General features: G+C 39.7%; 1 protein-coding gene across 1 annotated transcript in view; it reads right to left on the bottom strand.

The window, feature by feature from the left end:
• Nucleotides 1-12,699, bottom strand: part of DOCK5 (dedicator of cytokinesis 5) — a 136,389-nt gene that overhangs the window by 60,727 nt on the left and 62,963 nt on the right. The window contains exons 19-23 of the mRNA XM_015593274.2: nt 11,777-11,960; nt 5,613-5,710; nt 5,289-5,378; nt 3,802-3,902; nt 1,916-2,050 (exon numbers count right to left, since the gene is read on the bottom strand). Of these exons, the coding sequence (XP_015448760.1) occupies nt 1,916-2,050; nt 3,802-3,902; nt 5,289-5,378; nt 5,613-5,710; nt 11,777-11,960 (608 nt within the window). The remainder of the gene's footprint in view (nt 1-1,915; nt 2,051-3,801; nt 3,903-5,288; nt 5,379-5,612; nt 5,711-11,776; nt 11,961-12,699) is intronic.

Below are 12,699 nucleotides of genomic sequence, written 5' to 3'. Positions count from 1 at the left end.
ATATTAGCACCTGGCTATTACCAGCTGGGTGGTAATTTGTATGGAATGTCCTACTGCAGAGCTCTCCAGTTGGTCCACTGTGAAAAGCCACTTGGAAAGGATTCCCCTGAAGCTGTCAGAAGACCACAGCCTTGTTGATGTCCTACAAGCTAGTGGTCTGTAGGCACTTCTGGCATGGAGGGAGAGCAGCAGGAAGCTGCTTTGCCTGAAGTAGCAGATGAGCCCTGCATGCTTGCCGCCTTCCTCAATTCATTAGCAGAATGTCCAATGAGCGAGGGATACCCCCCAGCTAACTTCCCTGACACATCACACCTGCCACATTCTATTTTCCAGCATCACTCCTTCCCTCCTCCCTCATTCTCCTTTTCTGTGTCGCTCTTATTATTCTGTCTCATCTAATCAAGCCCTAATCACTTGAGTTGAAGTTTCAGACAATGGGTAGAAAAGCTCGACCCAGAAACATTCTGAACCCAGACCAGTCTGCAAGGCTAGCTTGTGTTACTCTGTCCATTGAACTGGCCACGCTGGTGCTGACCTACCCTAACGAAGGGTCCTCCCAGGGCACAAGACACCTTAATCTTCACTAATTCATGCTTGTTTTGATTAAAAGATTCTGCTTGTCTTCAAGAGTTGTCCATCAGCTGAAAAGTTGATTCTTTCTTATTAATAGATATTACTGGACAGATGTGACATTTTTCTTTCTTATTTTCATTTTGCTTTTTATCTGTCCTTAAGAAATTATATTCTTATTTTAATCTTTAGCAAATGTATAGGTAAAGATAATGAGTATTGTATTGCATTTAGATATATATGTGTGTGTATATATATTTAGGCGAGGCAACCTTTGGTTGACCTCACAGATTGCAAGGACCTTGTCAGCTTACAATCTATTATTTTTTTATTTTTTATTTTTTATGCTTACAGCACCCAGTCTTCCTAGGTGGTCTTGCATCCAAGTACTAACGAGGCCCGACCCTGCTTGGCTTCTGAGATCAGACGGTATCGGGCTTATTCAGGGTGGCATGGCCACAGACTGAGTATAAATATTTTTTTAAATTCAATCGGCCATTTCATTTTTTTCTTTTGCTTTCTATTGTAAAGATATTTATCACTCTTCTCTTGAATTTTAAGAGCCTTTTATCAGAAAAGCTATTAACCTTTGATCTGTACTATATGTTGCAAGCTTTTTATTCGGGTTGTTTGCCTTTGATTTTGTTTATAGTTTTAAGTATATGAATTTTTAAAAATATACAAGCTTGAATCTATAGACCTTTTCCTTCTGCCTTATAAATATATCTTAACAGTTTGGAAACCCAGCTATCACTGAAGTGTAAGGAAGGCTGTTTAGTTGTGAGCATTCCCAGAAAGGTACTTCTTCTTTCTTGATGTCTTCTCTTTTTGATGGAACTGTTATTCTAGGAATTCAAATTGGGAATTATCCTATCTTTATGGCTTAGCTTCACCAGGTAGCTAAACATGGAACCAGCAAAGAAACACACACCTCAGGAAACATCTCCCCAAACTGCCTTTTTCCCTCTACTACCAAAGATAGCTCATGATTCTAGATTTGTAAATCCAGCATTGTTATGAAGCCCCTCACTGTACTAAATACAATCTTGCCACAGGAACGTGCCTCCCTAGAGCTGTTGTCACCAACAAAGGCTTCTAGGAAGTTGCACATTAGCATCCCTAAGTCCTTTTGTCATTACTGCCCTAGAAATTCCGCTGACCCAAAAGGACTTCGCATGGACCTTCTCTAATGGCTTCATAGTCCGCCTCCATATTTGGCCCTGAAGTTTTGAAATTGGCAACTCCATGACCCAAGAGATCGCAGAGCTACATGAGCACAAGGGTTAAGGAAAACTTCACGGAGAGAGAATGAACAGCATCAACATCTTATCACAGTGACCATTACCTTAAGTAGAGTACTCTAGACTGGATGATGAATCTAAACAAGTATTTTAAGGCTTTCAAAGCAGCAAAAAGCAATTCTGTCTTGCTGGAGTCATCTGCATTAGCCACGTAAAAGTTCAGTACCTTGGAGAGTTTCCTTAAAAGAGTGAGAAAGACAAGATTGTCAATGGGACAAAGTGGTACCCAGAGGTTTGGGGTTTGCTATACAGGAAGGGAACTTGGCATACTGGGGAAGTAGAAGTCACAACGACTATTATCTCTTCTAGACTATATCCTGAACAAGAAAATCAACCCCTTTGCAATTTAGTTTCCTCACCGCAGTCTAGATTTGGAGCTTCCCTTCTGCCTAGAAATAGCAGATGGTTTCTTTACCTTTGTAGGATTTTAAAACGGGATGAAGCAATGGAACAGTTAAAGAGATTCAAATACTGGAAATATTTTGATTTCTGGGGTGTTATACAGACATCTTTAGGTGTTTCTTGTAAAGGACAGATTGCCTATCTGAGACACTGCCTTAAAAGAAATTTAATTCTCTCCGATTTGCCTAAACCCTTTGGCATCCATAAATACGAAGCCAGATGGAAAACTACTGAGTATGGGAAGAGGAGCTGAGTCTGACGAGAACACCCATGGCTCCCAGCTCCCAAAAGATAGCCCTGTTCTGAGACTGCAGGTCGCCCTTTCAGACTTTCCAGTCTTCGGACTAGGCAATGCCTTAATCTTCTGCTAACTCATGCTTTTGAGGGCACTGATATTTTTGACTTTCCTGCTGGGAATCTCTGAGTTTTCTAAGAAAAACCCACAGGAAACACGTTGAAACGACCAAGCCAGATTACTACCACCCAGAGTGTCGCACCCGGCTCTGCGTGATGAAGACCCAGTGCCAGGATTTCCTCACTTGTGGCCACTGAGGGCTTGGAAAGTGAGGCCGCGGGGTGGAAGGAACCCTATCACTGGCCTATCCACCACTTCCCTAGATGCGGTGGGCGTGATATCCATTGTGTTAGGGGTGATTATGCTACAGGACACTTCTTTCATGTCACTTAGGTTTTATTACATTTCTGGACCTTCGTGCAAATAAAACCGAGAACTCTCTTGTTTAATTTGGAAGGGATCGATAATCTGAGCTAATGTTCGAGTCAGCGGCCACTCTACTAGACCTGCTGGCAGCAATTGGCTTGATCTGGCTTAAGCCACTGTCAAAAAGGTCTTTGCCAATATCAACTACACTCCTGTCATTATTTATCACATTGTTCTGCACAATAACTGGAATGCAAAAGGGTGGGGTCATAAGCCGCATACAATGCCATGACAGAAGAGCACTCCAGGGCGAAGTAGGGAGTGAAAACATTGCTTTTCTTAGTCAGGGTTCACTATGGAAAAGAGAGACCATTCCCTCTTATGCGAAAGAAAGAAAATTAAACCTTCTCATATCCAATAAATGATAAATTCTACACAGCACTCGTGACGTAGGGCTGAGGGCATGACCTGCTATTCTATCAGATATGGTTTTGCTTAATCGACGTTTGATTCCCTTGGGGCCTCATGCTAATCTCACTGATACCCAATTCCAAAGATCTTGAGTATGGTCACCTGTCCTGGCTTCTGCTCCTAAGGCTTTAACTCCTCACTTATATGTTCTGGATTCTTAAAGAAGTAGAGCCTTATCTCTTCCATCATTTCCTAGAAGGCGAGGCCTGAGCCTGACCCCCTTTCCAGGGTTGGAATAGCTACATGGCTGCCTCCTTCTACCAGGAAGTGTAGAACAAGGTTCCATTTTTAGGGGCATGTTTGCTCAGTCTATGACCCTTTCGTTTCCCAGCAATCCAGCCACAAAAGTGGAATCCAATAACCTAACAACGGGTAGCCCCCTTAAATCATACTTACACATATGCCAAAGTGGCACTGAAGTGCTTGTAAATGTAGGTTTCCAGGACAGGATTAAAATGCTGGAACTTGATGTCTCCTATCAGTGAAATAATAAATACCTGCCAAAGGTGAAACACATAAATAAAGCACTGTACAAGCCCTAGGCATTCTGTCAACAAACTGGATTTTAACATCTGGGTACTGTCTTTTCTTTCTTGATCATTTTTGTAGCTTTCTCACTTTATTATTCCAGAGCTGAAGTTAAGAGTTTTAAGTGAACATGAATAGAAAGACTATTATGTGTCTGGCATTGTGCTAGATGCTGTGAAAAAACCTATGCCAGCCAGCATCCCTGGCCTCAGGGAGCTATGTCTCCGAGAGAGTCCAGTGCACAGGTAACGTAAGTCAGGGAACGTGGTGGGACAGGAGGGAGGAGGATACAGGCAGGGGTTACCTGTGTGAAGAATAAACTCTAACCCACGTATGCAGCTAATGAAACATTCCATGCCAATTTTCTCCTGAATGCAGTGTGCGAGCCCCCAGTAACTGAATTCACCAGACTTTTGCCTCCCAATTTCCCTGGTGTATCACTACCAGGTGCAAAATCTACAAAAATACCACTTTGCACCTATTCGTGATAAAAGAAGGGCCGCCCGGTACTTTCACATATGCACACTGCCAGCTGCTCTGCCCCACAGAAATCTGTCTCCAGACCTCGTCCCCCAGAGCTCAGAACCACTGTCTCTCTGTCCCATGAACCTGACCAGGCGTGAGCTCAGTTGGAGGGATTCCTTCTCTTTAGCTTCAACATCCTGACTCTTGCTTGAATTTACCAGTTTCTCCGAGCTGGCGAATGACCTAAAGCTGCAATGTATCTTCCTCCTTTACTGCAACATTTAGGTAAAATTCTGCGCTGAACTTAAACCCAACAATGAGAAAACAAAGCATCTTCCACTTTACCACTATTTCTGGCCTTCCCAGATCTCCTCTCCTTGTCTAGATTTTAGTTCTTAGAACGGGTTGTATAACGTTTAAGTACTTTGTGTGGCAAATTTAATTGTCTGCAAGGTTGCGTATTGTACATAATGAGACTAAGATTCATTTCTGACTTTATAAAGTCAGTCTCCCTTGTGTCAACACAAAAGTACACACATATACAACAAGCTGCAAGCATCTTCATTAATGGTTTCTCCTGTTTTACAACTAACCAATTTTAAAGTAAGTTAAAGTGACTCCTGATTTGCAATGTAATATAACCTTGTTTTCCTTAATGACAAAGAGAAAGCACATCAAACTTGAAATCTAACAAAATGGAAAAGAAAAGCTTGAAATATAAAGCACATGTTTCTAATTTTACTTCCAGAAATTTAGCCTTAAGAAATAGTCAAGAGAGATGTATACAAATATTTGTGCAGGAGGTTATTCATCACAATTATTTATAATAATGAAATACCGAAAACTATAGTTGTGACAATAAACACTAGTTGATATATTGAACTGCTTACCAGTGCATCAAACACCAAGAAGTCATATGTTTCATTGTCTGACATTTCCATCATTATGTTAAAAAGTGCATCTAGCGTATCTTGTAAAAACTGAAAGAATAAAAATGGAGGGGTTATTTGAGGCTTTCAGTTCAGCTTCATACCGAAGAAATTCGGGCATAATTAGGTTTTGATAGAATAGGTTTACAAATAGCATTTTCTTAAGTAATGCACACTTGCTTCCCAATGTAGATAACAAATTTTATATCTACGATGATAGGTTTAATTTAAAACGTTGAAGTAATAATACGGTGGCCATATTTCTGAGTATGAATATAAACATACCTTAACAATCTCTCCTCCATCCACCTCCATTAACTTCTTTAAGTTGTGTTTGATGTTCTGGGAGTTTGAACGCCAGTTTAACAAACCTAACAGGTCAACTAGGAGAAACCACAAACCACAAACATTAGACACTGATTAGAAAAAGCAACTCAGAACTCTAGAAAAGATGATTGTTCTTAATGGTGGCCGAAACCTTACGTATTCTTTTAATTTACTGTGTCCTATCTAAATCAGAGAAAACTCTGTGATCTCTTTTCACTTTTCAAACAGAAAAAAAAGTCACTAATGTTCAAGAACATAAAACAATACCTGAATAGAACTCACATTTCTCAAATAATGACATATAGTCGAAACCTAAAAACGCTCTTAAGCAATCTTCCTACATTTAATTTGCTGCTTTGCTTAATTCGTCCCTGTCACTATGTGTGTCTCAGTGGGCTTAAAGGGAAAAGGGAACTTATATACATGCATTAATTCATTTAAACATTACATCTACACTATGGAGCAGATTTTATTTTTTCCATTTTGGAGATGAAGAAACTGAGCCTTTATGAAATTAAATTCCTTTCCTTAGGTCACACAACTGCCAGGGAGTGGTAGGAATGGAATCTTATTATAGATTTACCTGTTTCCAAACAATCGTGTCCTTGCTACTCTATTATACTGCCTTTCCAGAGTTCTTCAAAGAAATAAACAGGAAAGCAAATCAGATGAGTTGCTATTTCAAAGGGAGGCATGGCTCTTAGGTTAAGTCTAGGACAAAAATCTTGAGATGTTTTTGGATTTAAAATGCAGAATTTAAAATTTTTAAGTCACTTATAGCTTTAATAAATGCTAAGCCACTAAACTGTCACAGGCACTTTATTGCAGGCATCTGGACTGTTACTACTGTATCATTTCGTTTAGTATATCAAGTTACTATTACTATTTAGAGCTTTCTCTAGTAAAAGCAGCAATACATATTTTTTAATCAATGGACTTGTATAAATATATGTAAGTAGTTGAAAACACACTATTCTTTAGAACAGTCAATTTGCTCCACAGGTGTTTTGTTTCATTGGCTTGCATATTATTTAGTCCCTGAGAAATCTCCAAAACCCAGTGCCTAGATGCTCCCACTGTCAACAGAATAAAGCCCTAATACCCCTTTTAGAAGGCAGTAAGGCCCCACTTCTGGCCCTCCTGCCAGCCCTGTCTGCAGCAGACAGATCAACTCATTAACCTCTACACCACGGCGTGCTCTGAAATAGCTCCATGTCTTTGCATATATTCTTCCTTTGTCTGAAATGTCTAGAAATACCATAATAGTATGTATTTGGTAAGTTCCTACTTATATTTCAAGACCCATCTCAATTTTTTTTTTACCTCTGGGAAGACTTACCCAATCATTCTCTGCTATCTGCACTGCTTCCACATATACAGAGACTTACACATGCATATACATTTACATACATGTATACATATACCAGTAACAAAAACACACTGGGAATCTCTTTGGCTTCCTATAGATTTGAGCCATTTGAGAGGACAGGAACCACACCACATTCATTCTAATACCTCATCATACTGCTAGGCATCTAGTAGGTGATCAATACCTGTTTGATGAAAGCATGAATGAATGGATGGAAGGAAGGAGAACTGGTAGCCCTCAGGAAACTGGTCATGTGCTAAATACAATTCTTTAATTATTCGTTCATTCAGCACTTAATAATAGGCGTTATGCTAGGCCTATCCACTAGGGACTGTCCACTTCCATCTTCCCATCTCCTACTTCTGCCACAAGCTAGTCAATGGTACTGCTCCATTCATCATTTCACTTCACTCATTTCTGCCTGAGGAGACGAATTTAGATACTTCAGCAGAGTAAAAGGTCACCCAGCAGCTTCACGCATCTAAAAAGAACCCACTCCATTCATCATTTCACTTCACTCATTTCTGCCTGGGAGACGAATTTAGATACTTCAGCAGAGTGAAAGGTCACCCAGCAGCTTTACGCATCTAAAAAGAACCCGTCAATCTGCCCAGAGGTTTACTCCCTAAAGAGGTTTGCATGCCACATCACTGCTCATATTAGGAACACATTTGGCATCTGGTGAATCCAAGTCTTAGGGCCAGAAAAGTGGTGGCACAGTGTCATGGAAACAGCCCTAGACTTACTGTGTTTCTGAGATCCATAGAGGTTGGTGCTTATAGCTCTAGTAAACTTTCATTGCTGCACAGTTTCAATCGCATTGTATGAATGTACCAAAACTGTTTATCCGTTCTACTGTAGATAAACATTTCCAGTTTTTGCTATCGCAAACAATTCTGCTATGAACATTCTCATCTGTCTTCTGGTACCTAGGAGTATTAAACTAAAGTGAAACCTCTGGATCATCAGGAATGATCGATCATCTTCACTCATAGTAGATATTATCCAAACGTTATCCAAAGTTGTCTCAGTTTATATCCCCATCAGAAGTATGTAAGAATTTAGGATTCTCTGAATGACAATCCCTAAATTTAGAGTAGTGAATGCCTCTGAGAGAGGATTAGGCACCATAACATTTAAAAAAGGAAAGAAAGACAAAGAAAACCACAAGCTTTGGAGTTATATCTATTCTCAGACCCAAGACCACCACTCATGAGCTTAGCAAAATATTTTAGCACTTTAACTCAGTTCTTTGGTCAGTAGGCTGAGGTTAATACTGGCAGTGCTGGCATCTTCATGTGCTGAGTGCTGGATGACTGAGAATGGCCTGGCACAGGGCCCCACACCTGCAGGAACTTGACCTCCCCTCTCCCTTTCCTGGAACAACAAATCTATCCTCACCCTCCATAAGAGCCCAGCAACAAATGATCCCATATAAATTGGTCTGTTCCACTTTTGGGAAAATTAATAAAATAAATACAGAGTCTGGAAACTCTGTCTGTAACTAGTGCCAGTGGCTTTTAACCTTTTAAGTCTGAATAGTCTTCCTAAGGCTAAAAAGAAATGCCTCTGGGCACAGCCTCTGTGTGAAAGGAGAATGACTAAACTGTCAATCGGAAAACGCCCTCAGGGGTTGATGGTTTATTAATATTCATTGGCTTCTTTTTTCTCAGAATAAATTACACTGGTTCCTTATCATTTCCATCAAATTAGAAGAAAGCAAACACATCAACAACCCACAGTTATTATCTGTCCCTGTGAATACTGTTTTCTCTGATGCTTGTGACGTCCTTCTGTTGCCATCTTCCCCACATCTGTCCCCTCTTCCTACCTCTATCCACTATGACAGCAGATCCCTCCTCTCAGCTTTAGATAAGTTTGCCTCCTTAAACCTTCTATGGGAGACGATATTATTTACAACTTTTTTTTTTTGGTATGTTAAGTATTTTTGAGCTTGAAACACTAGGAATGAGATGACAACAAAGAAAAAGAGTACAGTTCCACCCGATGGAACTTTTTGTGATGAAAGGAATGTTTCATATCTGTGCTGCTCAACACAGAAGTCATCAGCCGTGTGAAACTACAGAACACTTGAAATGAGGCTAGTGAGACTAAGGAGTTGAATTCATACATTTCGCAAGCTACATGGGGCTAGTGGCTGTCATAGCAGGACTGCAGCACAGGTTCAGAATATTTAGATCGGTGATGTAAGTATCAGCAAATCAAGTGTTTAAGTTGAGAACTGTTACCTGTCAATCAGCTTCCTAACTTTTTGACTTGGAGATGATAAATAATATAATGATATCATATCAGGAATATAGAAATATAGAACAGAAAGTTGCTTTGTATTAAAAGTTGATTTTCAAGCTTTTAATCCTTGTTTTCGTTGAACTCTAGGCTCTGGGAAGAGTAATCTACTAGATGTTTGATAAATGCCGTCCCTCTTGAATATCTCTTGATAAATTTCAAAAGTACATTAATGATTTATATCATCTACTACCATACTTAAAAATAACATTTTGACATTGCATAGTTAGAAATTTAGAAAATGCCAAAAATGAAGAAAATTAGAACTATCCAAACTTTTGAAGTTTTTTTTTTTGTCTTTTTCTGTGTGTATATAATGATGATGAGAGTAATAACAACAGTTAACACTCACATAGCGTTTACAATGGGCTAGGCACTGATGCTTTGCTTTTACTTATTTTACTGCATTCTCTGAAATACATACTATTATTACTTCCATTTTAAAGATGAGGAAACCCAGCCACAGAGAGATCAAGTGACTTGCCTTAGATGATAGAGCTAGTAAGTGGCAGAGCTGGGATTTGAACCCAGGCAACGGGCTCCAATTTGTCCTCATATATTTAAACAAAACTAGGATTATACAATAGTATTAAAAATTTTGCACATCTTGGATTATGTTTTGAAATATATTTGGCAGGTGCATATATTTCATCATTTAATTATACTATATAATTTAAACTAACCCAAAGCGTTGGACATTTAGATTTTTTCCATCCCTCTCTTAGGAATAACAGTGAAACATTCTTATATATTAATCTTTGTGTACATCTCTCATTGTTTCCTTGGGTTCAGTTTCTAGGGATCAAATTACTGGATTAAGTGTCTGAATATATTTTAAATCTTTGATATAGTATCTAAATCATCTTCCATAAACATTGTACCATTTTACCTCATATCAGCACTTTATTATATTTACTTATTCCCTAACAAGGGTTATGTCACTGATATCAGTTTGTCATGTCTTTTCTGAAGCTCAGAGTGTTATCTGGTTTAAAGTTTTGTTCTTATTTTATTATTCATATACTTTTTTTTTTGAGCAGTTTGAGGTTCACAGAAAAATTAAACAGAAAGTACAGAAAGTTTCCATATAGCCCTTCACTGCTCCCCAGCTCCCCGTTAACATCTTACATTAGTGTGGTGCATTTGTTACAACTAATACAGTTTATTAACTAAGTCCATGGTTTACTGTTACGATTCACCCTGTGTGGTGCATTCTGCGGTTCTGACAAATGCATTATGACATGTATCCATGTATCCATTACAGTATCATACAGTACAGTTTTACTGCTCTAAAAATCCCCTGTGCTCTGCCTATTCATCCCTCTCTCTCTCCCCAGCAGTACTTTGCAACTACAGATCTGTATACTGTCTCCAGTTTTGGCTTTTTCTGACTTAAGTTCTGGTGAATGTGCTTTTACTTTCCCATATGTATCAGCCCTGAACTTCACTCTGTTGAGTCCAGCTACTTGTCCAAGTTGAAGTACTATCCATATTCTCTAGCCAAGCATGATTCATCAAAACAAGCAATACTGACCCTTCTAAAGATAACCAACATCTGATCTTTGAGTGTGTCTGATATCTAAACTGTTTTGTCTATCTTAGCACTTCTCTAAGGCAAAGCCCCTGCCAGGTACCTCACCCAAATCCTCCAAGAGGCCAAACAGATTAATCTGCTATAACACAGGGGCTATAGAATTTCTAGGACAAGCCCCCTGGCTCACTATATTCATGACACATAACATAGGTTAAATGAATGAGAAGCTGTTATTCATTTAACCTATGTTATGAATTCATTTAACCTATGTTTAACTTCTCTGGTGTATGATATACACCATGATATACACCAGAGAAGTTAAAATTGGTAATCCGAGATTTCAAGTAGGGACAAAATGATGCCCATTTGAACTACTCAGCAGATTTAATGAAAAATCCCTGACTGCTTGGGAAAAAAAGGGACAGAGGAGACGATATGGGGGACAGATGGAACCCCACAGGACACTGTCCCTGCTCTTCGCCATACCTGTTTGAGCAGGAGATTGACTATATTTCTCAGTGTCCTCCTCCTTATTACCAACATTTCATGTTATGTATATTATACAGGACACATTATTAGAGTTCTTTGCTGCCTTGAAGGACGGGAACATAAGGCTTTCTAATTTTACAGGCCCTATTAATGAATACATTTACAGGTTTTGCAATATTAAAAAAACCCAAATGCTTTTCATCTGTTTGAAAGATGGACAACAAAACCTCAGAAGGAGCTTTAACCATTTGGTCAGTAGCACCCAGAACATCATGTGAAGGGCAAATAGCAGAATCCAAAGTGCCCCGGATCCCACCTCAGAAGATGTGGTCCCATATGGTCCAGCCCCCTGAGACTAACAAAGGGGCCCAGCAGGACCAAGCAGAAAACTCATTCTGGTGTCACTGCGGTCACCACACCCACCGTTCTGAGTGAGCTTTGTAGAGCAAATGAGGGTGGCAATCTGAAAGCTATCTTTTGTGCTATCCTTGGCGGGGGTAAAGTTGGCCAGGGTTTTGGATGCTTGCAGTTCTTTTTCTTCCATCTCTACCTTGGTTCCAGGCATGGTCAGGTAGAATTTAGCATCTTCCATTTTCTTGTTGTCACCCTGAAAAGAAAGCATGTTAGAGACACCAAATGACAGACAAAATCTCTTACATGCAAATCACAACAGTATCGATCATGAACACAGTGTATCTGCAGCATGAGAAACGAGGTTTTATGAAATTATACCTAGACCCCTCCAACTGAGACAGCATGATCCCTTCCAAGGGTTGGAGTCCACAGATAATTTCGACGGTGAATGAAAATGAAGTTGTGAACTACACTCAGAAAATCCTAGGTCTCAACTATAAATAAATATTAAAGAATAAGGTTGGATTTCATTCACAGTTATAGATGATTGGGTTGACTGGGTTCATTGGGAAGAAACAGCTTGCCATGCCTTCCAAAACTATTTATGAACTAACAGCTATTAAGGAAAATACGGGTCAGGTAGATGCATCTCAAAAAAGCTACCAACTCTGTGATATTGTTGGATAAATGAGATCTTCCAGCATCTACTCTCTACTCTCAAATCTGAGTAGAAGTGATAGCTCTGTAGTACTTAGAGGGAAGAATGAGGACAAAACTGTCAGGGAAGGAAACGAGGCCTGATAGCAGAGAAATGGTACCAGGCTCACGCTGATATGAAAACCACATCCTACCACACCCACCACACTCAAACCCAACAGTGCAACTGTCTGCGCTCCATGAGGTATGAGCAAAAGGCCAGAGGGCGGCCCTTGACTATTCGCTGCCACAGAACGCCATTTGCAGAAGAGGGAGACTAAATAATTGCACTCACT

Source organism: Pteropus alecto, unplaced genomic scaffold (genome assembly GCF_000325575.1).
Source record: "Pteropus alecto unplaced genomic scaffold, ASM32557v1 scaffold166, whole genome shotgun sequence".
Lineage (NCBI taxonomy): Eukaryota > Metazoa > Chordata > Mammalia > Chiroptera > Pteropodidae > Pteropus > Pteropus alecto.
The sequence above is the reverse complement of the archived record's forward strand: the minus strand, read 5'-3'. Positions and strand labels throughout refer to the sequence as shown.